We start from the raw sequence: 27,859 nt of genomic DNA, 5'->3' as shown, positions 1-27,859 counted from the left end.
CAAGCCTTAAGACGATCTCGAAAAATGAATGGACGGTTTGGATATAACACATACCTAATGATGAGAGCCACAGAACTTGCTGACGTCAATACATCAGCTATATTGCTGGTGTGTGCTACAGCAACCAATCCGCTTCCATTCTGTGTACCCTTGGCGCGAGCCTCGTTCGTAAAACCCTCTGGTTTTACAAGACGCGCGCAAAACGCTGATTTGCAGGGGAGAAAGAGGAAGGAAGAAAATGGCGAGGCACGGCAAGGAAGGCGAGCAAGAAGCGCGAGGCATGGAGTCTCTCCACTTCCTGAAATCCACTTCTCCTCCTTTCTTCCTCTCTCCGTCTCCTTCTCTCTCTGAAACAGCTCGCTCTGCATCTAGCTCCCTCTTCTCTGCTCTCCTCCCTTCATGCCCTAAATCCCCTTTTGACCACCTCCTCGTCGACGGATTCGACGCCGAGCAGATCTGGCACCAGATTGATCTCCAGTCCCGGCCCCTTATCTCCAATCTCCGCCGCGAGATCAAGCGGCTCGAGGCGAATCCTGCAGAAATCTCGAGGTTTCTCGGTGGGAACTCCCTTGAGAATGCCAAACGGGAGGAAACCGAGGGATTTTTGGAGAGGAATGGAGGAGAAGAACGCCATGGGAAGGGAGATGGAGATGAAGACGGTTCTGATGATGAAGATGAGGAAAATGAAGGTTTTGGTGAAGAGAATGGTGGAACTGGTGAAGAGGAGGACGAGGATGAGGAGGAGGAGGAGGACGATGAGGGAGATGATGGCGGCGGCAGTGGTGGAATTGAAGATAGGTTTTTGAAGATCAGGGAATTGGAGGAGTTTTTGGAGAAGGATGAGGCGAGGGAGTATGGATCATCAAAAGAGAAGCGTGAGGATCGAAGTGAGGAGGATGATGATGAGGATGATGAAGAGGGTGATGAAGAGGAGGACGCAGATGGAGAGGAAGATGATGCAGATGAGGTGAGATTTTCCTTTCTCTTTTGTATTTTCCACATTCAAATTTTAGATTTTGTTCTGAGATTTTGTTCTGAAGGTTAGATTAAATGGAAAAGATTGTGGCAGCACAGTGTCACTTAGTGTCTGTGTGCGCATCTCATGGTGGGTGAGAATCTTAATGTGCATTTCAAAATGTGGCATTTGAAAATTCACGTCTGTAAATGTGTATATCTTCTAATGGTGGGAGGTAATGTGGGCACAGCTCATGGTGCGGCATTGCTGTGGTGTCTCTAAGTTAAACTGTATGCTTGATGCATATCTGTAAGTCGTGGAATTAGCAACTCATCTTCTGTATGTGTAGCTTACATGTATGCCAAACCAGAGTGTCCAAATACTGGGCCATGCTGTGGATGGAGCATAATGCCGAACCTGCACTGAGCAGTAATCTTACTCATCTGATTTCATCTGTTGAATTTCGCCATTTTCTTTTCAACTATCTGTTTGATGGATACCTGCTGGTGACAATTAGGGTTTTCTGATGAGTATGATTTCTTGTCATGCTCTATCCATAGGGCTGGTAATGAGTCAACCTGCTGCTTAAAAGGTGATTCAGGCTGCCTTTATCAGATTCTGTTCGGGCTAGAAAATGTGGCCCGTTAACTGAATGGGTTGAGCTTGGGGCTGATCTTGGCCCAACCTGACCCGACCCGACCCGATCCTCCCATATGTTTTGTTTTTATAAAAAATAATAATTTTCTTTTGAATTTGTATGCTTGCCTCAGCAACAAGAATGCCATCATCCTTCAAGAGATGATCTTGAGCTGCTTTCTCTCATTCTTTTTTGACAATTGTTTTGGGTTGGACTGATACTTGGGGTTCATGATATGCTGTCAGTTCAGGTACCCATCATGTCTAAGGAGCTATCAGTGGGTCAGTTTACGTTAGTGGCTGCATGTGTACAATTTTTGAGTGCCTATGCACTACCATCATTCACTGCCAGAGTATCAAATAACTCCCAACTCTTAATTAGTTATATTGATAATTACACACACACACACAACAAGAATTCACTGCCAAAGTATCAAATAATTCCCCACTTCTTAAGTAGTTATGTGTATGTTTCCCCATGTAATCATCTAAAGCATCGTCATCATCACCTTAGCCTTATCCCAATTAACTGGGGTCAGCTACATGAATCCTATTCCATCAGTCCACTCTATCAAGGGCCAGACCTTCAAAGTAAAACATCTAAAGCGCTGAACCTAAACCCAACTTGATTTTTTAATGTATCTGAAACTAGGATCCATGACCATTTAAATTTGGTCGTGTAGCACAGTTACCTGCAGATGCGGGTATCTGTTATGGATTGATTGAACTTCCAAGTTTTGTTAGTTAATTTGATTTGACCGAAACAGAAAATAAATTGTAGTATTTACCCATGGAGGCTACAGTGTGAAATCGGGATGCATATTGTGGGTTCCGTTGTGGATGAACTATGGAGCATAGTGCCAAAAACATATTGATTGGATGATCATCTCTGTCCAATTGGCGGCTGTCATATGGATGGATACAGAGAAGAGTCCAAATACAATGGGTGAATCAGATGATTAGCATTGCCGATTCATTGTGATTTCTGGACCTTACTCCCTTATATGTGGCAAGCTCACACTTTAGCCCATTTACCTAAATGGTGAAATTTGGTTTGATTGATTTATTTTGGATGGAGAAATGTGGGATATTTTTATTTCCAATTTCATGACCTTTTTGTATTACCTTATCCTGGAGAAATTAACTGTGAGAATATTATTCTTATTGAGGAACTGATTTTGTAGATGGGAGGTTTCAATATTGAAGCCAGTGGAAATGATGGTGCTGATAACTTAGAAAATATCAGGTGCTTCTCATACAGAATTTTTGTCAATGTTTTCTTTCATAACCTCTTATGAAGTTTCAATTAATTGGCAGATTATGATTGCTGTTGTATCTCTGCTTATATTCACATGTATGAATGTATATTCAGTGGGTGCTTTATAATTAGTCATCTAATCCTTCAAAACGAAACAGTTTTCTAATTGCAATTTGCAACTCTTTAATTGTAAATGTTTATTGTGACACTCCAGCCTAAAAAATTTGCTAGGCCAGACACACACCAATGTTGGTATTATATTGTAATGAACTTTGATCTATCTTTTCATTCAGAAGGTAAGCTTGGACTGACCATCTTTTGGTAGTGCTTCCATAATAATGAATTTCTATGTAGGTCTACAGTTCTCTACCTATGTACTAAACTTTCGTTCACTAGAATCCTGTGACTGCATTAAGTTTTGGTGTGCTAGTGTGCTATGTTCCTTGTGTTGGTCACTACAGGATTTTTGAACACTACGCATCCATGTCTTAGTCACGTCATATGCTGGGAATCAAGAGCATCTTTGAAGCTGTGTGGATATGCACGTAATGGGATACATCATATTTTAGAAAATATCCATGTCAGACACATGCTGTTGATACACATCTTGGACACTAGTCAACACAAGTGATAGCAAAAACTTCATTATCTCGTTTTTTTCTGTTTGTTTCTCTGTTTGATATTTCCTTGAACAGTATTTTAATTTTAATATCCTACTTTTTAAGATACAATTTTATTTTTCTCTCTCTGTTGTGATTAGCTTTGGCTGTGGCATCTCCTTTTTCCAGATATGAAGACTTCTTTGGGGGTAAAAAGAAAAAAAGTTCAAAAAAGCTCAAGTCCTTCGATGGATCTGAAGAACTGAGCATAGCCGAGAAACAAGAAGATGATAAAGGAACTCTTTCAACCCATGAGAAAGAGCTTCAGAAGATCCGCTCTACAATTGAGCAGATGGAGAAAGAGAACTTGGAAACTAAGGCCTGGACTATGCAGGGAGAGGTAATGATTGATTGTCAATATTCTTGTATCTATTGGCTAGCCTTTTACTGATTCTACTCTGTTGTATTTGTATTTGCATTTGGTTCACAATCATTTGAATCAAATTCACATGATTGGTCATTGATTTGTTAAATCATTATTCTGCTGGGTTCCTGGTGATAGGTAACCGCCAGTAAAAGGCCGAAGAACAGTGCACTTGAGGTTGATCTGGATTTTGAGCACAATGTAAGACCACCTCCTGTGATCACAGAAGAGGTTACAGCATCACTTGAAGAATTAATTACAAAAAGGATTATTGAGGTATCTTCATCTCTTACTTGCTATTATATGAAATACTTCACTTCCAATAGATATTCTTCCTTTCTTGATCAATGATGCATTCAAGAGCTGCTATATTTGCATTGAACCAATGGCCATCAACAAAAATAGGCATCTTGTTTAATTCAGCCGCTTCCTGAATTGAGTTCACTTTTCATTTTGAGCTAGTTTGATGAATTACTCTACTCTGTTTAATGTTGGTGTCTGCACTTAGCAAGCAAAAGCACATCTGAAAAAGCTAGTCAGAGCCTTTAAATAATAATGGCATATGCACATCTTCACTCTTTCCAAACTGAGCCTATAATTTTGTTCTGTATATGTAATTTTATGCAAAGCGATGGTAATTGGTGACATCAAAGCATTTAACAAGCAATGTGCATAAATATGATGCTGTGTGAATCAGTAAATAATATTAGGGAACCACGTGATGCTCGAGTGCACATGTGTACTAACATAGCAAGGAGGTTGGTGCAAGATCCAAGACATTTGACAGGTGGCCCCACTTTGTATGTGTATTGGCCTACATCAAGATGGTCCGATGTTGTCTATACTGTGCATTAGTATCAGTGGAATTTCTTTTCTTTGGGTAGTCCATTGAAACATTGAAGGATTATTCTACATGCATCCAAGTAGTTACACAGTTTTTGAATTACAAAAAGTAAAAAATAACATATAAAAAGAGAAAATTTAAGAGGGAACAAAGGAGAGGGTTGTCATGTTGGCAGCCCTTGGTAGGAAGGACTTCAGCTTTCATTTATTGGAGATTCCCATTTAAGGGGGTAGTGAAATATGGCAATTTTAGGTGTCAACTACCTAATAAGAAATTGAAATCAGAGTTTCGTCCAGTGCTACTGGGTATGAATTTTGATAAGGTAGGTGCAGCCACATGAGTAAATTGCTACAGGCACATGCTCTAGTCCATATCTCGCATTCAACCACTCACCATCCAGAACTTTTAAGCAGAATAGTTTAAACATATTGATGTAGAACCATCCAACTATCCAATGAGATTCACGAGACACCACAAGCGGTCCCACTGCTGGTTGATAAAAATCAGGCCATCAAATCAAGCCTGGGTCAGGACCGTCCAAGGGTCTGAACTATTGGTTGGCTTACCCAATTGTTTAGATTGAATATCCGGAGCATCCAACCATTATTGAATATCTGAACAAGTCAAGATTGATGTTTTATTCAGATCAAGCGTCCCAATGGTTATGCTGGACCAAATCAAGGGCTTGGATGGTTGATCTTGACCAATCCAGCAGTTCAATTGGATGATGGTTAAGTCAATAAGATGCTAGTTAAGTCATAGAGTCCAACTGGGTTCACTTTCGGCGACATATATCAATCGGATATTGCCGTTTGTGTTCTTCTATACAAAATCTTATGGTTTCTATATTATTGCATGACTGCATAAATAGTCAATACAGTTGGTATATATAGAAGTTAGCATAGCTGGACATTCTTAGTTTTCATATCTGTCTAATCTTTTTTCTTGCAAGTCGAGACAAACTAGGTAATGTATTGGTATGTATTGGCTATGGAGTTATATGTATTGATTATTGGGGACAGAATTGTAGAATTTAGTCTTTTCTTGTTTCCTTCTAGTACCCTTTTGTTGTGGCTCCTGAGGACCTCCCATGGTTTCTTAATTCCAGAAATATCTACTAAAGTTTATTTTAAATCAATCATTCTATCCTTTCTTTTCATGCTGATTCTTCTGCTCATTCTACTGCCGAATACTATTTTCAGATTAAGGATCGATGAACTTCTGACATCTTTCATTAAGTATATCTAAAAGTTGGTTTTTCTTTCCTGGGCCTGGAGGTTAGCTAGCAATTACAAATTATGGAATGGGTGTTTCAGGGGCATTTTGATGATGTTCAAAGGGCTCCTAGTTTGCCGTCTAAAGCACCAAAAGAACTCAAAGAGCTGGTATGTGTTATTTTTTAGAGATAGCAACTCACAGAAGAGCTCTTAAAAGTCCTCATGAAATGGGTTGTTGCAAGTTTGCGTTTATGTGGAATGTTGGACTAAAAACTCCTGTTCTTAATCTTTCTTAATATCTGCAGGATGAGAACAAGAGCCAGAAGGGGCTTGCTGAAATATACGAGGTCAGTATCGTGTGGTAGATCGCCTTCTCCTTTATTGTGAGGGATACATTTCCACCTTGTTACTGTTTTTTAGGGCTAGAATCGTGTATATTCTTAGCATATTTCTCTATTGTTATAAGTGGATTATGAACTTTTGGTAATTGCATCTTTTATTTCTTCTGGCAGGAGGAATATGCACAAAAGACAGGTCTTGCTTCTGCCCCCTTGTCGTTTACGGATGAACAAAAGAAAGAGGTACCATTCTTTGGCTTGCACGCCTTGATAATTCTCACTTCTCATAAGCATGCAATCATCACCGCTATTGTATTTGTCACTATCATGATCACCATCATCATTGTCATTACTGGTCCACCTATTTGGGGTCAGCTTTACATATCCTGTTTCTCTAGAAGAAGAAGAAGAAGAAGATCTGAACAGCGTGAGCTGGTGTATACTCCATGTTTAACTATTCAATAAGCAAAAGACTTCACTTCCAGTTCCAGATACTAATGTTCTACCTGAAGAAAAATAGGCAATTAGAGTTCGATGTTTTAGGTCTTCGTTAGCTTCATCTGTTATGCTATCATGAGGTTTCTTCTATCCTCATTTGGGAATAAATGGAAACCTGTGTTTTGGGGTTTTGACGTTTGGGCAGTTGCTTCAACAAAAGACTTGCAGTCCTATTTTGAACTTTTAAGGATGCAGTCCCTTTTGGTTTCTTCATGTAGTGTTTACATCTGGATTTGGCACATGCCTGGGGGAGTTGGATGTGCATGTTCTTACTGTCCTTCCCTGTGTTCAGGCAAGTCTGTTATTCAAGAAGCTCTGTTTGAAGTTGGATGCTCTATCTCATTTTCACTTCACCCCAAAACCGGTATGCGTTCTTTTGAATCATTTGTGATATTTACTAAAACTTCCTACTATTCTATAAAGTGCTTATATAAATGACCTTTGACAGATTATTGAGGACATGTCCATACAAGCAAACGTCCCTGCCCTGGCAATGGAAGAGGTAAAGCAAGCATTTGGAGACTTGTAAAGAGACCACTTGATATTGTTTAATTTCCATTTGACTCAAAAGCTACTGGCCTGTTTGATTGTTGATTAACACGAGGCTTCTGTCTCCCACGAGCAGATTGCACCTCTGGCTGTATCAGATGCAGCCATGTTGGCTCCTGAAGAGGTGTTTTCTGGCAAAGGAGATATCAAAGAGGATGTGGAACTAACACAAGCAGAGAGGAAAAGGAGGAGAGCTAACAAGAAAAGGAAGTTCAAAGGTACACCATTTTCCTCTTTGCCTTCAGTTTTACTGGCTGCCGCCTCCAATCCCTTTTAATAGAAATATGGACTCGGCTCTCCTTTATAATAAAAGTGAAACTATTCTCGAGACTTAGAAATTGCAAACATGTGATTTCTATTCCATTGGACCATGTTAAAAAAGTTCCACCTGCTTCATGCTAGTCACTAGTTGTGAGACAATACCCGTAGTAGCTTTGGCATGTTGGCTAAGTTATAAAGTCCTTACTACAGCTGAATTAATACAAATAAAGGTTAAGGGAACAAAGGAATATCAATCTCACACACGTAGACAATCAAAATTTTATAGGCACCGATCAAACCTAATTGTATTTCGCAAAGGAATGGTACATCCACAGTTCACTTGCCCAATGCCATCCTACAATGCCAAGTGGTTATCTTAAAAAAACATTGATATATGATCAATGATATGGTTTCAAGTACTTGCAACCAGTTACCTCTGCTGCCATGTATCTGAGTTGCTTAGCCAACAAATGTACTGGGCCCTATGATGGAGTGCCAACTCTCATAACAGTCCTCCCTGCAATAACTGCAACCACTTTCCTTTATCTCATGTGACTGATTCTCCACGTGGTTGCTGGAGTTCAAGCATGTTATCCAACTGCCAACTCTTGCATCCTGTTGTTTCACTGCTCTGCCTCTGCAACTCTGTCCATGCACTACACTTGGTCTGTGTTGTGTCAGGTCACAACATGTCCACCAGGTCCATCATAAGTCAACAGGTACGTATTGAACATGGGGGTTGCAGCTTTCCTCCAATGGGTTCACATTTTCAATGGTGAACCAGAACCTGTTGTTCCTAAGCTCTCTAAATTTGCAACTCCAGTCTAAGTTTCATCATATCATGTAATACGGCCCACACCTATGCAATTTGGATTTTTGTTTGGGAGTTGGGGACTCTGGGTTCCTTGGTAGTTTGTGACCTTTACAGCGGTTTACATGAATTTTCACATGCCTCCCCATCTTTTCCACCAATGCATCATTTTTCTATAGGTGGGCCACATCATGTAGATTGCCTGGCATGAAAAATAATCTGATCCTCTCATTAGGTGGGCGCCACCTTTACGCTGAGTCATATCATCAGCCATCCATTAATTTTGATGGTGTTGCCCACCTGATGAGTGAACTGGTCTGATCTTCCCACAAGGTGGCTATCATGGTGTAGCCCACACTTTGCATGGGCACGTGATTCCCTTGGCCAAGGGGGAAGTTCACATACATGAGATGTGATCATTCCCCTATATTAGCTCACTCATATTCCTGATATTTAGGGCTGGCAATGGGCAAGGTAAAATCAATACTTTTGAGTGGGCCCAGTCCGACTAATTCAAAAAAGGACCTGAACCAATTCCAGGCCTGCCCGTTCCCGGGGCATACATGAGATGCGATCATTCCCCTATATTAGCTCACTCATATTCCTGATACTTAGGGCTGGCAATGGGCAAGGTAAAATCAATACTTTTGAGTGGGCCCAGTCCGACTAATTCAAAAAAGGACCTGAACCAATTCCAGGCCTGCCCGTTCTCAGTCCTGGTATTGCGATTGTTATATCCATCCATTGGTTCATTTAGCCTGGTATTAACTAACTTTGACGTTGTTGCAGCTGAGACAGTTAAACGGATGGCAGCAAAGAAGGCACGTCAGAATCCGGCCCTTAATGATCATTCCACTGGTAATTTCTAAATTTTGCCAAATACTCTCTCTCTCTCTCTCTCTCTCTCTCTCTCTCTCTCTCATTGTTAGTGCAATAACAGGCAAGGATGATGAACTGTGATACTTGAAATTGAGGCGAAATCAGCAATTGCGATACTTGAAAATGAGAGGGGAAAGCAGCAATTCGGCAAGAGCTCAGGCAAATGATGTCCCGGCATTGGCATACCGTGCTCTTTACTGGGATTCATAGACGAGTGAAAAAAACAAAAGAAAAGAAAAAGCAGAAGGGAAAGAGAGAGCGCTGGCAGCAGTCGATTCTTAGGCCTGGAGAGATTTTGTGCAAATGGATTGGATTGGCTGATTCTTTTGCTAGTTTCTACTTCTTCAGGCTCCACACCCCACCCTTTTGTATTATTATTATTATTTTATCAAACAAATCTTATAAAGAATTTTGGCAGTTTATTCATTTTTCTGCTGGCTTTTACATTTCGATTCAGGCTTCACATAAACATCTCTGCTTCCCTTCCTTATTTTCCCTAATTAACCATATCCTCATCTCTAGGGCTGTCAACTGTCCAGCCTCCCCCATTTTAAAATTTTAATTTCTCCCATTGACAGTGGCCCTACCTATCTGTTGCTGAGTAAAATGGAAGTTTGCCATCTAACTGCCAAAAATGAAGGCATGCATGTTTTTAGTTACCCAAGGGGATGTGACACATGAGGAATGATTTGCAGAAATGGTATGCTAAAACAAACTCCAAATTCATTTACTCATTCTCTCCTTCAAATACCAAATACCCTTTCCACTGTACTATTAACTATTTTTACTTGTTTATTCTTTTATTCTTTCTTTTCTTTTCTTTTCTTTTCCTTCATTGTAGAGGCTGAATCAAACTGCTCACAAACAATCAATGGGCTTTGTTGTTAGGCTTCTCATTAAGAAGAATGTGTGGAGGTGGGTGTGGGAAAGGGTTCCCATGAGATCGAGCTCTGTGGGTTCTACTATGATGTGTGCTGCACATCCACGCCATCCATTTGGTGGGTCGTTCCCTCTTGGTCATCGGATGTCCCAAAATCAGACGTTTTCAAAATTCAGGTGGGCCATACAATCTCCAGAATTTAGGTGGGCCACACGATATGAAACCACGACAAACATCTAAAGCACTTGGTGGGGCCCACTTGAGTTTTGGAATGGCCTGAAATTTGGTGTGAGCTCATCCAAATGGGACACGTAATGGATGGGTTCGATGTCTGAACCACACATCTTAGTTGGCCCTATCAACAATTATATATATATATAGCATGAGAGATTCCCGTGAGGTTGAGCTGTGTGGGCCTCATACACCCCCACTATGATCTGTCAGAAATCCACACCATAATCGGATGTACCATTCCATGGTGGACCACGGTTCTAAAACAATCTATGCCAGAAGTGGGCCACACCACATACAATTGTTAAGAGTGGTTACCCACTCATTGAAACATTCATGAGCGTTTATAAGGCCCATTGAGATGTGGTTCAGACATCCAGACCATCCATTGTGTGTCCCACCTGGATGAGGGGTCATATCAAGTTTCAACCATATCCAAAACTCACGTGTGCCTCACCAAGTGCTTATATTTTAGGCATGTTTCACACGGTTTTAGGGTGACCTGCCTGAGTTCCATCTAAAGCTGATTTTTTAATTATTTATAGGGCCCACAGAGATGTAGTTCAAACATCCAACCTGTCCATGTGCGCCCTACCAAGCGCTTTTCGATGTTTCAGGCATGATTTTACATGATTGTGTGGCTTTTCGGATATAGCTGATTTTTGGGACATCCCATAACCTAGAGGGAACCCACCAAATGCAGGGTGTGGATGTCCAACATATATCATGGTGGGGCCCACTGATCGACCTCCTACAACCATTTGTGTTCCTAGAACCATTTCCGTCTGTGCGCGTCAAGCCCAGATAGTCTTTATCACCCACAAGATTCCTGTACTTAAATCTGCAGGATTTCAACCCGAAAAATCCTCCGAAGTTATCCCTTCGAGGATCCAAAATTTCTGAACGGTGCTTTCTGGAAAAGGAAATTATGTAAAATATCCTCTCTTTTTTCCTTTTAAAAGTGGAGAATTAAGACTTGTAGAGCCCATGTGGTATGTGTTTGAGAGCCAACTCGTCCAACAGATGCACCTCACCTTGTTTATCAGATCAACCAGAAATATGGGTGATCAAAATCATAAGGCAGGCTATACCATAAAGAATAATATACACTGCACAAAATATATCCAAATTCAAATGTGGCCCATCTGATGATTCGATCAGCCTGACTTTTGGTTTGTGCGATCATCATGGTGGGATTCACGACAGGTTGGATGTCATAGACCACCATGTGGACCCCACAAATCTCAAATAAAATTTAAAAAAGAAAAAAGATGAGGACATTTTAATAATTTCCTCCCTCCAAAAGCATCTCAATACAATTTCCAATCTCCCAGGCATTATCTTTTGCCTTCTTTTTTATTGCAACCTTGTTATATGTCTTTCTCAACTGTCCATCTGTAGACCACTACTGGAAACGTTAGTATATGAGAACCTGGGAAATTTTACGAATCCCACATTGAAGGTGAGCCCCAACTCCCATCAGATCAACAGTCACAATGGGCGCAAGACACCCTTCATGTGCTGGACTCTGTAATTATCTCTTTCTTAATATTACCAACATCATACAAAAAACTAAAAGCTTGATGAACATACCTCATAAAACATCATGCTACTGTTATTGAGAAATGGAAGAAAAATCAACAGAATTACTGACAACCGTGTATACAAATTCCACTTGCATTCTCCTAAATCATAAAATTTTCTTGTCTCATCTAGTTACCGGATTTCATCAGCACAAACCTGTGCATCCTTTCTTTCATGTTCTTTTTTTCTTTTGGCCTGCAGGTTTACTAATGGTGATATTCAGCAACTTAAAAGTTTGGATTTTTATTTATTTATTTATTTAGTCTTCCTTCAAGACTCTCAATCGCAGCGGCAACCCCACTGCTCCTGGCCGCCTCGCTTCCTTCCAGCTCTGGAATTCCTTCATTAGCCTTCTCCACAAGCTTCAAATGAAGCCAACCTGGAAAGAAACGCTTCCACATTGTTCATACTGATGATGATTTATAATACGGTACATGGTTAAAATGCATTGATGGAGCATTTGGATCTGCTGCCAAATTGTGGTTGGCAGGGCTTATGAAGCATGTACTAATACTGTGCGATAAATATTGCCAAGATTTTGAAAATCTTACAAAATTTTCATGAAAAATATAGAAAATGATATTTTCATGATATTATATCGTGATCTTCAGAATATCAGCAGATTTTAAAATACCTCATTTTTATTAAAAACTTAGCCAGAAAATCACTAAAAACCATAAACAACTCATTATATAAATAAATATAATTTTAATTAAATCATTTAAATATTTTATTTCAGAGAGATTTTTGTTTGAAAGATTTCAGCGAGATTTTCCCAATAATATCCCGAGAAAAACCTCAAAAAATCTGAAAATCCCTTGAGAAATTTCCCAGCCGAGAAATTGCAGATAATGAAATTTGCCACGATGTGAAAGCAAAAGTCGCAATGAGTGGAATAGTTTCTTATAGCTCTTTCTGCCCCCAAATCGCAAGCTCATTCGGGCAAGCTAGCAAGCTGTCCAAAAAAATAAGATCATTTCAGGGTTCTTTCAATAATTTCTGGTTTAGAGATTGTCAAGGCTTTTCTTCAACTACAAGAGCAATAGCCCATCATCAACATCTAGGCCATTGTCAAGGATTCGCAAGAAAAAGCTATGATCAAATTCTGGTGCCGACTGCCAACCTGATGCAACCCTCTTTCTTTGTCCGGACTTGGGACTGGCAATGAGGGAGCAAAACTCCCACCAGCATAGTTTGCAGGAGCAATAGCCCAACAGCTAGAATAATAATCATGACATGAAACTCATAGAGGAGTTAACTTGATCAGTGAACCAGGGATATGCTAAGGCAGATTTTCAGTTTGTGTGAGTGGGACTTCTGGTTCAGCAATCCAGACACCGTGGATAGACGAATGTGGACCCAAGGCTTATTGACCATGGCCCAATACTCCTGCCAACTGGAAGATCGTAGTTACCAACATTGGCCTTTTCTCAGTCGAACATGGACATTGTGGAGCCTGTCTTTCTCTTCCTAACCATCTATTTGCAGGCAACTGATTGGAAATATAGGGTTTCCCATTGAGATTTTTGGGGCATGGTTCATTGATGATGGGCCCAACAGACAAAATGGTTTCATTTGTACAAGCTACGTGCTCAGAAGCTGACTATGCCACATATACCCTCAGGTTGAGGAAAATGTGATTTCGCTAAATCTCAACATGTAGATGCGTATTGTAGATAACCACATTTGTTATGTTTTTAGATTTCTGGACTAGGTATACTCACATGCATATATGTCTGTAGGCATGCACAAGGCATATAATAATAATTATAGTAATAACGATGATGATGATAAATAAATAAAAGAAAGAAAGAGCAAGACTTCAATGCCGATCATGAGTACCAACAGTAAAGGAAAGAGCACAACTTCCAGTGATAAAAGACAATTCATGGGAATCTCACGCGGTTCACAAAATGTGAAATTTCAAACGCCTATTTGGAAATGCATGTTAAGATTCCTGCTATCCGCTATCAGATGGCAGGAGACGTGCAGTCTCCCAGTATACAATTTGCACATGATATCTTCCATGAAAAGTACAAAACTCGTATTTGTGTAAATAAACATAGTGGTGCCGATTTATATTTGGAAGCAACGAACAGTAAGCTTTTGATTCATTCATATAAATAGATGAGAAGAGGAATATTACCAAGAGGGAAACAAAATGCCGCTCCCAGGACCGAACCCAACATCACATTCCTAGCCCGCCAAAGTAAGGAACCTGGCACTGTAATGAGAAGAGAAAAAGGATTGGATAAAATGTTGGCTGAGTGGATGATTGAATCAATGCCATTTATCTAATATAAAAGAGTGATTTTCTCAATTCAGCCTGAAATCTTCGAACATAGTTCATAAGTCATAACAAACCTTTCATAAACATGAAAAAGAATAGTAAAAATTGGGCAAGCATTTGACTATGTACTTCAAAAGATAGATTTTGATTGATCAGGTACTTGCGGAAGTCATGAACAGAGAATTTTCTAAGAGGGTATCTGATCATGCACTACAAAACTGTCTGCGGAATTCAGTAACTCTTGTAATTTCTTATTTTGAATACTTCGGAAGGCAAAAACAGTATTTCAATCACCTCTCAAAAAAGAAGAAGAAGAAAAAAAAGAGTATTTCAATCAAGTTTCAAAACCCAGAGAGAATAACAGATAGGTTTGGTTTCTTACTGATGAGGCCAAATGTCGCAGCAGTGGCAGAACCAGCCCCGGCAACATTAAAAACATCATGCACGCCGCGTTTCTCTGCAAGAAGATTCTGTATACCAAAAAATGTGGCGGTGAACATTCCAAGTCGGACCCCACCAATTATCGACCCGCGAGTGACTCGGATGAACCTCTTCTCCATTGCATCTCTCATCAACCTGTACTGCTCACGCTTGTCCGGTGTGCTCCCAAGCTTCAACATCACCTCTGCATCCTTGCTCTGCACAATGTCGAAAAAGGTTCTTAATGCTGTTTCTTTTCTTCTTCTTCTTCTTCTTCTTCTTCTAGTGTTGTTAGCACAATTCAATTTTAGGAAAATATGATTGGCTTATTCAGCTGATTGAGCACTCTTCCAAATCATATTGATTCCTCAATCGCCAATCTGCATAAACCTTGGTTTTCAGACTCGGCAACTTATTCCGACTCGAGTGACGACTCGCCTGAGTCAGGGGTGAGTCCTGGAATGATTCATGTTGTCGAACTGGATTGATTCCGACCACTGAGTCATCAATACATGGTATATGCCAATTCACTAGTTTTGCCTTCTCTATTGTTTTGCAGTTTGAGTCAAACAAAAACTTGGCTTTGATTTCATGGGCATAACATACAATTCATTGGTTGTGATCCAAACACAAAGTTCACAAGAGTCACAAAGGCCAAATGAAACTTCATCTGATCAAGCTGCCTCATAAGTCCAAGTTTTCTGAGACCGACGTATTTCCATTGTCAGAATGATCTAGCTATCAGGAATTGTCCCTGAGGCTATACACAAATGATCAGGATTTCAGTTTGTACAAGTACGGCCCATGGTTCAGTGGTCTCGACCAGTGGTTTGTTGGGCTCCACCATGGATGGACCATACCCAATTTTCTCGTTTATCGGGCAATCTCAAACTTTGAATTTCTGGCCTGCAGCCACTGTAACAGGCCATAGTCAACTGCAGGACACAAGAATGGTGGCCAGGATGTTCCAATCTCAGAGAAGGTTGCATCGAACTAACGTTTAGAACAGCAAAGCACGCCCTGCTTGTACAAACTGTAGAACTTGAGTATACTACCAAGGGCACAAAACTTAGATAGATTCCTAACGAAAAGCGACAAATAAAGTAGACTTCAAAATCTTAAACTCACAATGGATGCAGCTGCCTCTTTGCTACCTCCATACAGCAGGCCTGCGAACACTCCAATAATCGTTGCTGTACCCCAGTTTACAGTTCCTGCCTTTCTCCTAGTATCCTGAATTTAGATCAAATCATTATCCAATTATAAATTTCAACAAACAAATGAAAAATTGAGGTCAGAATAGAAATAGTTACGGGTGAGCTTGGAAAAAGCTTCCGAATGTGCCCACAGGCCAAAAGGTCGTAAGGTACTATTCAGGCTGTCATTTTGAAAAAATGGCGGGTGTGGGGCCGCGATAACATTATCCAAACAGTTGATATTATAGGCCCCAATGTGGATGTGCAAGCATCACATATCCACTAGATTGGAAGAATCGCAACTTTTCAATGCATGGTCAACAAATAGACAATTACAAGAGAAGACAAAGATGATTCACATTCATCCAAGAAAAGGGCAATCTCCTCAGATGAAGTGGATCAGGTGCATTAAAGAGGGCATCTCCTAGGCATCCTTTTGTTAATGGTACTTTGGCTGGTTTTTACTAGCTTGAGAGGTCTCCGGCAAGGAGACTTGTTATCTCCATTATCCTTCTCATCAATGGCATAGAGTTTGAGCATGTTGATGTATAGGACTTCTAGGATTGGTCTCATTAGGGGTTTTGGTGATGGAAATCCAGGATTAGGGATCCCACACCTCCAATTTGCAGATGATACACTTATATTCTTTGGGTCTTAAGCTATGCAAGTTAACAAAATTGGATGCATCCTTCGATGCTTTGAAGGAGTTTTGGGTCTTCGGGAGAATTTGAGGAAGAGTACCTTAACAGGTGTAGGAGGTTGTGAGGGGTTGGTGAGTAGTTTTGTTGAGCTATTGGGCTTTAGAAAACCCAATCTTCCTTGTACGTACCTTGGACTCCCACTTGGGGGTAACGTAAAATTGGCATCTTTTTGGGACCCTATTTTTAAACAGATGGTTAAAATTATTTTTTAAAAAAAATCAAGGTGGAAAGGGAACTATTTCTCATTTGGGTGGTGGGGAAGAATTACACTTATCAAAGTGGCCTTCGCTAATATTCGAAGCATTAACCTATCGCTTTTCAAGATTTCAGTGCTATTGTGGCTAAAGTTGAAAGAAAAATTCAAAGAAATATTTTATGGAAAGGTAATGACTCGGGATTTATATATCATCTAATGAATTAGAAGGAGGTGGAATTTGATTAAGAAAGGTGGAGTTAGAATTATAAATATTAGAGAAAAGAATTGCTCACTATTGAGGGAGAAGAACCAGAAGCCTGGTGGAGGAAGGTTATCTCTAGAACATATGGGGAATCTGAAGGGGTTTGGTTCCCAGGGCTCCCTCCGAGAAAAGTTGTATCAGCAGTTTGGACGGAAATAAGCAAAGTGGGAGACATGTCGGAAATCTGAGTGGCAGTCTAGCTGGCAAGGAAGTGTGTGAACACTCAAAAGAATCCTTCTTCATCATTGGTTGAGGCAATAGGGTGCGATCAAGTCAGACCAATCCATACAATGTTCCATTGGCTGAAATATTCCTCAATCCAGGAAGAAAAAGATTAGGACTTTGATGAGTGATGAGTTCCTCGTTTTTCTTTTTTCTTTTTCTTTTTTCCTTTTTTAAATTTGTGGGGGGTAATCGTCCAAGAATCTTATGAATTTGTCATGCAAAGTTACTGCCAATCTGCCTGATGGGGACAGAAAAATATGGTTGCATTCTCCCAAAGGGGCTTATACAGTGAAATCCATGTCGCATATCCTCACAGCAAATCCCAGAGTGCATTTGCAGTGCGCTAAAGTATGGCAAGCCCCTGCATAGAGAAAGCAAGCTTTCACTTGGTTGACAGTGGCTAACAAGATCCTTACAGTTGACAATTTGGAGTGCCAATGGTCTCTGCCAACACGTGCTTTAACTGCAAGAATCATGGGGAAAATGCCATCCATCTTTTGCTCCATCAGTCCATGGTTCTATTCCAAAGGTCATTTCCGCACAGGAAGTGGGCTTGTTTCAGAATGAAAAACCATAGTGTGGAGGATGATCCTGCATGGTATAACAGGAGAGAAGTAGAAGAATCTTTGAAAACAAATTCAGGTTGATAGGAGCGATTAAAATTTGGCATATCTCATATGCTGTTTGTGCCATGGCGAGGAAAGAATTCAGCGATTGCTTGTTTGAGGTGATTTTGAAGGAATTGAGTGGGAGAGTCGGTGTGCGATAAGTCTTGCGGGCATTCTTGTAGCCAATAGTTTCCGGTTTTGTGCTTTGTTGTTCTGTTGTGGCTTAATCGTTCCTGTTAGTGATGAGGGGGTCACTAGCCTATTGGTTACCAAAGCTATGCTAAGCCCAAACGCATGTACAAGTCAGCTAGTGCACACACCCACACATGTGGAAGAGTGGCAGATAGGTGCATATCCAAGCCATCCATAACATGGATCTCACTGTGTAGATGCTATTGCCGACAGATAAAGGTCGTCCACTCAGAAAGTGTGCCATGATATCAGAAATAAGTGGCGAGTTGGAAAACTTTGGGCGATTTTTTCACAACCATACATTTATTAAGTGTGGCCCACCTGACAACTGGACCAACCTGATTCTTGGGATAGGGAATCTGCATAGTGGTACCCTTGGCTTGGATGGTGCGGCTTGCTGCCCACTGGCATATGTGGTGGCATGTGCATTAGCTGACTTGTGCACGCATATGAGCTTAGCAGAGCTCTTGGCTAGCATGTTTCTGCTTTGTATCCTTTTATCTTTCAATGAGATTTCGTTGCTATTTTCAATTGCAGAGAGAAGAGAGAGGAAGAGAGAGAGAGAAGAAAATCATGCAATACCATTTTTCCTATGTCAGACAAATTGCAATTTCAGTTATCAGAAATTCCTCTTAGTTTGAGCTTAGGGAAAACTAACTAGGCAGTTGTTCTACCACTGATTTTAAAGTTCACATGAAAGGTAAAAGCAGAGAGAACAGATCACCTACAGTTGTCTGCATAATAACTTATCATTCTTCCCAGTTTTTCTTTCATGCCAACATGCCACTTGTGTAGGACATTTGTATCATGCAAACTGTAGGCCTCGTCATGAAGATTGCCGTATTGGGAATCAAGCTGATCCACTCATTAAGTGGCTCTCACCTGACCAGCGAACCAGCCTGATTTTTTGTGCCATGTGATATATTAGCGGGGTCTGCTGTTTGGATGGTGAAGGTGTTCTACACAAGTCGAATGTTGGCAGGGAAGACGGGATGGCATGAGGAGGTATCATGCAGGCACCCGTGGGTGATCAGTTATCTACGGTTCTAGTGTTTGGTTGCACCAAATATCATGAACTTTCATGATTAATCAGTCTAATCCGATTCAAAATTTCATGAAACAAGGTGCAACCAAATGCACATCAGCTTTTCAAATGAGGCGATTGTGAAACAGAAACTCTCCGAGACATTTCATCGAACACCTGACGCCCGAATCATAAGAAATGCGTACCGTTGCAGGGGTCTCTGAAATTTCCGGAGTTTCCATGATCAATGGCTGCAATAGAACAGATGACGATGAATAAAAATGACTCGCGCCCCAACACGTGTACCGAAGTAGCCCGCGTGTTTGAGATCTGGTCAGTTGACCTTAGGCCCCACCTAATAAGTGCCTTGCCAGATATCAGACTGGTCCCTTGCTGTAACACTGTCACGATGCAGACGACGGACCAATCAATTCAACACGCCCTACTTGCAAACCCGATCCAGTTTGAGCTGCATTTATAAACACGCCCTACGTGCTGCGTGCTTGTGAGCCATCTGCAGACCATTGCACATATCTTTCAACGGACCACGGACCACGGACCACCTTTTAGTGCACCTACGGCTCGACTCCAGAGCAGCTGGCCTGATTCGTGGGGGAAGCGGATTGCCAGTGACCCCACCACAGGAGCTCGAAAAATCCACCTTGTCAATCTATTTTACCAGCTCTAGGACATGAGCCCAAAAATAGGCTATTCAAAATTCAAATGGGCCACATCGAATGCCCACGCTTGAAACATTCGAAGGGCTTAAAAAGTTTGGAATCGGGCTACTACTTTTTTGTTTTCGATTTATCCCAATGGTAATGATTGTGTGAACGGTTGGGATGGCTTATAAACATCACGGTAGAGTCTGTAAAAGTTTCATCCGTAGACATTTTCCTCTCTACCTTTTCATCTTCCATTCGCTCCGTAATTATGCTGGTGAATTCCATGAAATTTTCGATAACAGGAGTTCAATCATGATTATTTCGTATGGATAAATGTACCAAATTAATATATTTCAAACATTTCAAACCTTAGTTAATAAACTAGTTGTTTTAAACTCGCCACTAGTTTTGTAACTTCAAATTCAAACTTAAGATTCAGATTTCAGATTCATACCGTGTGATCCACTTGATATTTGGATCTGTCTTATTTTTCCCTCAAGGCTTACGTCAAGCTCACCAAGTGGATGAACGGTTTAAATATAACTCATACCCCGTGATGGGACTTACATAACTTAGTGACCTCAATACACTAGCAACATTGGTGGTGTTTAGTACACCAGCCAATCCGCTTCCGCCCGTCATGATCTAACATCTATGTGTTTAACCCCATGGTTTATTTATTTTTTTCAGCTTATTTTAAGGCGTGAACCAAAAAAGTAAGACAAGTACAAATTTAAAGTGGACCACACCACAAGAAATATGGGGTGAAAATTTTCTGATTTTGGGTTTCCCTTCGGCTCTGACCTCATGGGTAGGTTGGATGGCAAATAAAGGCCTGATAAGTTTTCAACGGTGTGCTTTCATTATATCTACTGTTTCACTTGGTGTGGCTCACTTGATCATTAAATCACTTTCATTTTTTGGATTATACCCTTAAATGAGCTGGAAAAATGGGTGGATGGTGTGGATAAAACAAATACATCACGGCGCCCGGTTGGTTCCATAGGAACAGTTGGTAATATGACCGGCTAATTTCGTTAACGAAAACCCTAAAAGCCTTTGTGTCATATAAATACTCATATCCCCTCATCTGTCAAACATTTTCTCTTCTCAGAGCGGAAGCCATCTTTGCCATTCTCATCTTCTTTCGATGGGTAAAATCTCTCTATATGATCTTTGATTTGTTGAATATTTTCAATTGTTTGATTGGATCATTTCTTGGGTTTTCAGTTTCTGCGTTTCTCTCTTGAGTTGTTAACTCTCCAACTTTATTGGATCTTGATTCTTACAAGAACTTTAGGGTTTTACCGTTTATCCATCTTTAGTTATTTTCTGCAATTTGTAGGGTTTTTTCCCGTCTCTGGTTGTAAGAGTAGTTCATATCCATGCGCAACAATCCGATCATCCGTCCCCATTGTGGACGGCTCATGACCCAAACATTACAGCGATCGGATGCTCAGTAATTTTTTTTAGACGGTCTGTTGAATTGCTGGCGATTGGACGTCTAGGATCATCCGACCATTGTGATTTTTTGGGCCATGCCCAAACCATCATAATCTGCCATGATATTACTGCTATCATAAGCATGAACTTGTCCACCGTACACGTACCGGACAAGCACATCAATCTAGTCATCCAGATATCCCCGTCGTAGACGGCCATGAACCAAAAGCGCTCAGATGCACACTAGTTTTATTTGACGGTCTTTTGGATTGCTGATGATCGTACCTCTAGGATCATTGGGGTGTTTTGATTTTTGGGCCATGCGCCATGCATCACAGTCTGCCAGCGTTGTTTGATTCATGTTCTTTTTGAAGACATTTTTTTGTCACCTGAACTTCTACCGGCACAGTTTCTGTTTTTGGAATGCTTCCATGATGTGGCATTGAGTGCTATGAAGTTCTTTGCACACCACACCATCTCTGCCTTACATGCCTCACTCATGGCCAATGATCAGGACTGTTAATTAGGTGGGTCATCAAATGAATGAGCAATGGTCCACAATGCAAGTTTGGGCTATTTTACCCATATGATGTCCATCAAAGGAATGAGCAATGATCCAAAATACAAAGCTTTGTCCTTTTTTAATCTTAAAATGACGAATTCATTAAACCCAAACAAGAGAAAAATAACCTAAGACCAGCAGCAGAGGTGAGTGACCCGCTTGTCAGCCTGCCCTCTGCTGAGAGAGGGTAGGCCTAAAACCTAAAACCCAATTTCCTCTAGCCAAATCCAGTAGATTCCTGGTCCCTTATCTTCGACTCGAAAGACAATCCTCCAAATTCTTGCAGTACCATAGCCCAATAAAAAACCATGTTAGTAATACCCCATTTGAGAGAGGGAACGAGGGAATCAAGACACTAAGCACAATGCAAGGCTGTTGGGCTATGTTACCCATCTGATGATCTACAGGTTTATGGTGATGTCAAAGTTTGCAAAAGAATAAGAAAAGCAATCTATGGCAAAGATCATATCAGCTGGTTGGTTGGGGATTGGATCACCTAACTGAAACTTTTGGGTTATGACCCACCAATGTAATGTTCCATAGGGTGAATGCTCTCTGCATTTATGGTAGACCGTCTTTTGTCAAACTTCCTTGATGCATGTCACGGAGCCATATCTCTCCATTTGTATTGGGATGAAATTCTTCAATTTCCTATCCCCAAAATTTTAACTGTTCTGTGTAAATCTGATAATTGTATCATTTTCCTCTGTTGCACTTCTGGTTACATTCGTTCTTTTTTCATCAATCACTAACTCTGTCTGCAACTCTTGATTTCTCTTCACGGCAGCAAGGATCAAGGTCCATGAGCTCCGGACCAAGTCCAAGACTGACCTTCTCAACCAGCTCAAGGAGCTGAAGACTGAGCTGGCATTGCTGCGAGTGGCTAAGGTTACCGGGGGTGCTCCCAACAAACTTTCCAAGATGTGGGTTTTATGTTCCCTTTTATTTCAAACTGGCCATGGAGATCTGAATTCTTTGATTTTCTTTAGATTTTGCTAATGTGTTTCTGACACTTTTTCCCCATTTTATTGCTATTGCTGCTATTGCAGTAAGGTGGTCAGGCTCTCCATTGCACGAGTGCTCACCGTTATCTCTCAGAAGCAAAAAGCTGCCTTAAGAGAAGCCTACAGTAAGAAGAAGTTTCTGCCATTGGATCTGCGACCTAAGAAGACCCGTGCTATCAGGCGCCGTCTTACAAAGCATCAGGTCTGTACTTTGACTTTGTTAGTAAGCATTTAAAAGCAGCTGAAATCTGTTTCGTAACCAAATTCTTCTTTTATGAGATTCATGGTTTAAAGTGCACATGTATTAGAAAAGGTGCATTTGTATGAGAAATATAAGGTTCTGACGTATTGGTTTTTTTCTTCACCGTGCTAATGATTGATAACATGCATTGTACCTTTGCCAGTAACTTTTAATCAATACGAGCTCTGTAGAACCTTGATTATCTTGTAAAGAATGATTTCCATATGGATTGCATCACTTTGATATGGGAGATCCAAAGGGGAAACGACTTTCATGAATTAAAAACTCTTGTCTTTGAGGACAAGAATTCAACTAACATGCACATGATGTTAAAATATCCAACATTCTTGAATCTGCCAATCATGAAAATTCAGTTGATCATTTCAGGGCTCACTTGGATGACAACTGAAAAGCATTCTGGCTCATGTTCGACTGACAAGTATGTCACTGCCTATTGGGAAAGGCAACCCAACAGTCTGATATACACCACTATTGTGACACACTTGAAGAATGGATGGTGGTGACTTTTAAGTCAGGGTGCAGTCACATGATGGTGCACTTGATTGACGGTTTGGATCCTGCAGTGCACGTGCAACACATTGGCATGTGAGCGAGCTGGTGAAAAAAAAACTGACGCTCCACATTGTTTTTGCACAAAAGAGCCAATGGCTATTTCCTTGGACAATGTTGGCCATGTGGGAATGATTTGAAATTGTCATCCAAACAGGTTAAGTAGTTGAATTTGCTATGAAGACTCCTCGGAACCACATCATGGTGGGGCCTTCATTGCTCGACACTATGGGAACTTCTTGTAGTGTTGCCTGTAGCTGATCATTCTCCACTTTCTATTCCATGGTGCAAGGGTACTTATTTATGAACTGTGCATGCTTCATTTGCCTCTCTCTGCACATTGTAGGTTTACTGAGGTGGGCCTTGAAGTGGCAGTTCTCCACTTGAGTATGACCTTTCTTTTGTGGGTGCTTTGTGCTGCCGTTTTGCCTAACAACTGTGCCCTTCCATGGCCCTACTTTCCTTGCTTGCCTTTGGGGGCACATGCTTAATAGTTTGGCCAGGGGTCAATACTGGGTGGTACCTGATGGCAGGCAATCCACCATTTAAAAGCCCACCCCAAATTGCTGGTGATGGCTATAAGATGGCGATGATGATGATTTGTAAGTAAATTTTGGGTCTTGTTTCACAAGCCTTACGGTTATCTTCTGAGGCTTGTTAAGTAATAGCAAGACAGTGTGCAGTCTAGAGAGGGCTTTGGATGGTATTAGAAGATATAAAGCATTTTTGTTTTTTATTTTTAAATTATCTCTGGGTTGATGAGAACTGTCAGTTAAGATTACTGTCCAAAGATGCGTTCACTGGGAGATTTGAGATTTGGACACCTGTTATTGATCACGAGGTGTTCTTTACGAAGTGCATCATAGTATTTCTAGAACCATCTCTTGGTTCTAAGAAGTGCATGATTTCCATATTCCTCTTACAAATCTGACTGTTATCTCATTTTCTGATCTTCACTGAAAGCTGTTATATTTCGGTGTCGATATCATCTTATTTTTTGTCTTGGAGGGAGGGGGTCTCTCTCTCTCTCATATTTTCAGTTCATGTAATATCATTTCTACTTCCTTTTTTCTCATTTTCTTAATTGGCCTTTGTGATCTTCTGTTATACCTTTTGCTTCATCTTGTTCTAGTGTACATGCCTGTCTGTACATTATACACCTGCTCATACAAACTTGCTTGCATATACATGAATGCATGTGTTAATGGTGGGATGGTTGTATTCCAGTATCTGTGCATATCTTGCCTTTTATTGTCAGTCATGTATTATTGTGAATGTGCTACATTTCATGGTGCCCTGAACCTGTCCTGATAGAGATTACTCAATTGTCTTTTACAGCAATCACTGAAGACGGAGAGGGAGAAGAAGAGAGAAATGTACTTCCCGAAGAGGAAGTATGCTATCAAGGTCTGAGGTTGCATGATCACTGCTACAGGTGAGCCTACATTTTTGTTTCATTTTTTCAGTTAAGAGATTCAGTGTGGGAGCCTTCGAAGCTTAAGATATTTCAGCTAGACGTTTGTTTTTTATTCAATGTAGTGTTGGATTGAGTGCCTTTGCGGACATACGAATGGAGTTGTGTTTGTTTAGATGATTTCAGTTGAAGTGGTATTTGCTGAAGTGGCAACTGGCAAGTTTGGCACTAATGACAATGAATCGAGATGTTGCAACAACACAAATGTTTGGCAGAAAGGCCCATTCCTGATCTTTTGATACCTGGTGACCTGATACCTGCTGACCTTTGTGTTATAGGCTCACGCAACATTGACGAGAACTGCTCCACATGATTTTATTTCTCCATGTCAGTATAGGCCTCATGCTGCGTGGATCATGCTTTTTCGTGATTCCGAGTTCTTTACCCAGTAGTGGACCATTGTGACATAAAAGTCACTGAGCACTGAAAATTGCTGTGGATTTTTCCCCCATGTTGAATTGTGGTGTATGCACTCTGGTCTCCTTCCCAAGTGCTCTTAGGCCAAGCAAACAGAACTCTGTTCTCTGCAGTGTTATGTACTGTCTGCCCTGTTTTATTATGTTGGCCAACATGTTCACTAATCATTCGAGTATGAAAGTGGATGGATCCCAATTGGAAGATCCTTGAGTGGTGCAAATGGATGCCTAGGAAGAAAGGCCAACCGATGCAGGTAGGTGGCAACCTTTAATCAATGGTCTGGGATCTATTGTACCTGCATGCCTTGGACATGTATTCTCATCTAAGTATTTATTACTATGGGCACCTACTGGGATGCGGCAGTCCATCCAACCGGTCCGGTACCAAAATCCAGTTTGATAGATAGCCAGGTGGGGCACACGGTGCTGTGCATGTTATACATCCCATTCATCAGTGCACCCCACTGGGATGAAGTGACACACCCAAGCTCTCAAAATTTATGTGGGCCACCACAAAATATATTTTTTATGTGTGATTGTACATTGCTTCATGTGGCGTCCCACCTTTAAAAAAATAATAATAATAAAATAAAAAATCCCAATAGAATTTTTGTCCATACAAGGTCCAGAAGATTCATCTTGGAAGATTACACATACCCATCATGGGTGGCCCCCACAGCTTGAACGTATGATGCCTTGTGCTCATTCCCCAATTGCTATATCAAAATGGGGAGCACTGGGGTGTTACCCTGACCGTGGGACTCACCTTGATGAATGTGTTATATATCCTCGTGGTCAGCTGATTCAAATCTCTGGTGGATCCTAACACAGGAAACGGTGGTGGTTGAATGCTCACCTTATTTGTCATCCTAACCTTTTGATCTAAAACTTCTATGGCAATAAGTTTTTAATTGTCAATGAAAAAAATTTCGAGTGGTGTGGTCCACCTGAGATTTGAATCTGCTTAATTTTTTGGATCAAGTACGAAAATGAGATGGAAAAAGGGATGTACAGTGTGGATATACAACACATTTATCAAGGTGGTCTCCATACAATCTACTCCGACCATGGGACTGACCCTGCCAACAAGAACCTCCATGCTGACAGTACTGTAGGGCCCACCGTGCCATTGAAAACTTACTGGAGTCATCGTGAACAGGGCTGAAAAATAAATATAGATAAGGCACATACATCATATCATGTGACCTGGATTCCCATTCGCTAGTGACCCCTTCCTCCAGATTGAATGCCTACCATTAAAAACTGTGGGATCCATAGAGGTTTTGGATCAAGCCCATATCTTGGTGACCAAATCACCAGGTTGGATGGCAAATAAACATTACAGTGGGCACTAGTAATTTCTTAATAGAAGGTCTTCAATCACCATTGCTTCCTGTGGTGTGGTCCCACCTCAGATTTAAATCTGACTCATTTTTTGGCTCGACAGCATGGATAAATTACATACGTCATGGTGGAGCCTACAGCACAGACCGGTGCCGAGACCTCGGTTACTGGAGGGGTCACTACCGAATCCCAGTCCACCAGGCCCGGTTTGGCCGCTTCTGGAGCTGGCCCCATCACAAGTGTATAAGATCCAAATCGGTTATACGAGGATTTCATCGTGGAAGTGCCACAGCCCACCTTAGTGACTGTTACCCTTACCGTGTAGAGAGCACCTTAATGAATGTGTTATATGTTATGGGAGAATTTGAGCCGACGCTTATTGAGGTAAGCCCGGCTTGGCCAATTGAGCGGCCACGTCGAGGAAAGGAGATGGCAGAGCAAGATAAGCCGATCCATCGCTCGGCACTAGTCTTGCTACTCTGTCCAAGTTCTTTTTTAGAGTTTTCACGTCGTTATTCCGCTTCCAAGTTTTTTTGTAGAGCTTTCACATTAGCCTAGAATTTAAAAGAAGCCATTACACACCCCCATCCACTGGCTCCAATCAAGTCCTCGTCGACAAACAGTCAGGCTCAACCTACTTATGGGTTCGGACTGTCATAAGCAGGACTCGGACTATAGGGTCGGCTCGGACGAAGATATGCCCTATGATTAACGCACGTATGGAGCAACATCCGACGCACGATCCCCGAGTAATTGCCAACATCAATGCATGCGTCGTTCCCGCTTAATGACGAAAATCGTGCTAGAGATGAAGAATATGTTTACCTCAATCGAAAGGTATAAATAGGAGACAGGCCTACAGGAACAGGTACGCAAAATCTCTTACCCAAACCCCCATCTACATTACTTAGACACAGATTCCTAGCCTGACTTTGGCATCGGAGGGTCCCCCGCTCTAGCCAGGGTCTCCTTTAATTTCCTCCTGTGCAGTGCTCGGTGCTTGGAGAGGGTGAGCCAGATTTACGCATCACCATTATATATCAACGCCATCCATCTATTATT

General features: G+C 41.1%; 3 protein-coding genes across 3 annotated transcripts; 2 read left to right on the top strand and 1 right to left on the bottom strand.

The window, feature by feature from the left end:
* The first annotated feature begins 139 nt into the window (after nucleotides 1–139).
* Nucleotides 140–9,695, top strand: LOC131234436 (M phase phosphoprotein 10). Its single transcript, XM_058231305.1, has 12 exons — nucleotides 140–967; nucleotides 2,776–2,837; nucleotides 3,638–3,848; nucleotides 4,011–4,148; nucleotides 6,033–6,101; nucleotides 6,239–6,280; nucleotides 6,446–6,514; nucleotides 7,062–7,133; nucleotides 7,218–7,271; nucleotides 7,395–7,536; nucleotides 9,180–9,248; nucleotides 9,331–9,695. Exons 1-12 carry the CDS (start codon nucleotides 239–241, stop codon nucleotides 9,348–9,350), a joined length of 1,677 nt encoding a protein of 558 aa, XP_058087288.1. The 5' UTR covers nucleotides 140–238; the 3' UTR covers nucleotides 9,351–9,695.
* Nucleotides 9,696–11,970: 2,275 nt separating this feature from the next.
* LOC131235131 (uncharacterized) lies at nucleotides 11,971–19,712 on the bottom strand. The gene is made up of 5 exons (XM_058232270.1): nucleotides 19,285–19,712; nucleotides 15,803–15,907; nucleotides 14,637–14,892; nucleotides 14,111–14,188; nucleotides 11,971–12,343 (listed from the first exon to the last, which is right to left on the bottom strand). The coding sequence occupies exons 1-5, from the start codon at nucleotides 19,318–19,320 to the stop codon at nucleotides 12,216–12,218; spliced, it is 603 nt and encodes a 200-aa protein (XP_058088253.1). The 5' UTR covers nucleotides 19,321–19,712; the 3' UTR covers nucleotides 11,971–12,215.
* A 1,051-nt stretch (nucleotides 19,713–20,763) lies between these two features.
* On the top strand, nucleotides 20,764–25,128 carry LOC131235140 (large ribosomal subunit protein uL29-like). The gene is made up of 4 exons (XM_058232279.1): nucleotides 20,764–20,897; nucleotides 22,536–22,671; nucleotides 22,798–22,954; nucleotides 24,902–25,128. The coding sequence occupies exons 1-4, from the start codon at nucleotides 20,894–20,896 to the stop codon at nucleotides 24,974–24,976; spliced, it is 372 nt and encodes a 123-aa protein (XP_058088262.1). The 5' UTR covers nucleotides 20,764–20,893; the 3' UTR covers nucleotides 24,977–25,128.
* The last annotated feature ends 2,731 nt before the right edge of the window (nucleotides 25,129–27,859 follow it).

Source organism: Magnolia sinica, chromosome 19 (assembly GCF_029962835.1).
Source record: "Magnolia sinica isolate HGM2019 chromosome 19, MsV1, whole genome shotgun sequence".
Lineage (NCBI taxonomy): Eukaryota > Viridiplantae > Streptophyta > Magnoliopsida > Magnoliales > Magnoliaceae > Magnolia > Magnolia sinica.
The sequence above is the reverse complement of the archived record's forward strand: the minus strand, read 5'-3'. Positions and strand labels throughout refer to the sequence as shown.

Coding starts and splice junctions, on each gene's coding strand:
- LOC131235140 (XM_058232279.1), top strand. Junction 22,672..22,797: donor CCCAACAAACTTTCCAAGAT/GTGGGTTTTATG, acceptor CTGCTATTGCAG/TAAGGTGGTCAGGCTCTCCA. Junction 22,955..24,901: donor GCCGTCTTACAAAGCATCAG/GTCTGTACTTTG, acceptor TGTCTTTTACAG/CAATCACTGAAGACGGAGAG.
- LOC131234436 (XM_058231305.1), top strand. CDS start 239: ATGGCGAGGCACGGCAAGGAAGGCGAGCAAGAAGCGCGAGGCATGGAG. Junction 6,515..7,061: donor CGGATGAACAAAAGAAAGAG/GTACCATTCTTT, acceptor CCCTGTGTTCAG/GCAAGTCTGTTATTCAAGAA. Junction 7,134..7,217: donor TTCACTTCACCCCAAAACCG/GTATGCGTTCTT, acceptor GACCTTTGACAG/ATTATTGAGGACATGTCCAT.
- LOC131235131 (XM_058232270.1), bottom strand. CDS start 19,320: ATGGAAACTCCGGAAATTTCAGAGACCCCTGCAACG. Junction 14,893..15,802: donor AAGAGGCAGCTGCATCCATT/GTGAGTTTAAGA, acceptor GACATTGTGCAG/AGCAAGGATGCAGAGGTGAT. Junction 12,344..14,110: donor GGCATTTTGTTTCCCTCTTG/GTAATATTCCTC, acceptor GTTTCTTTCCAG/GTTGGCTTCATTTGAAGCTT.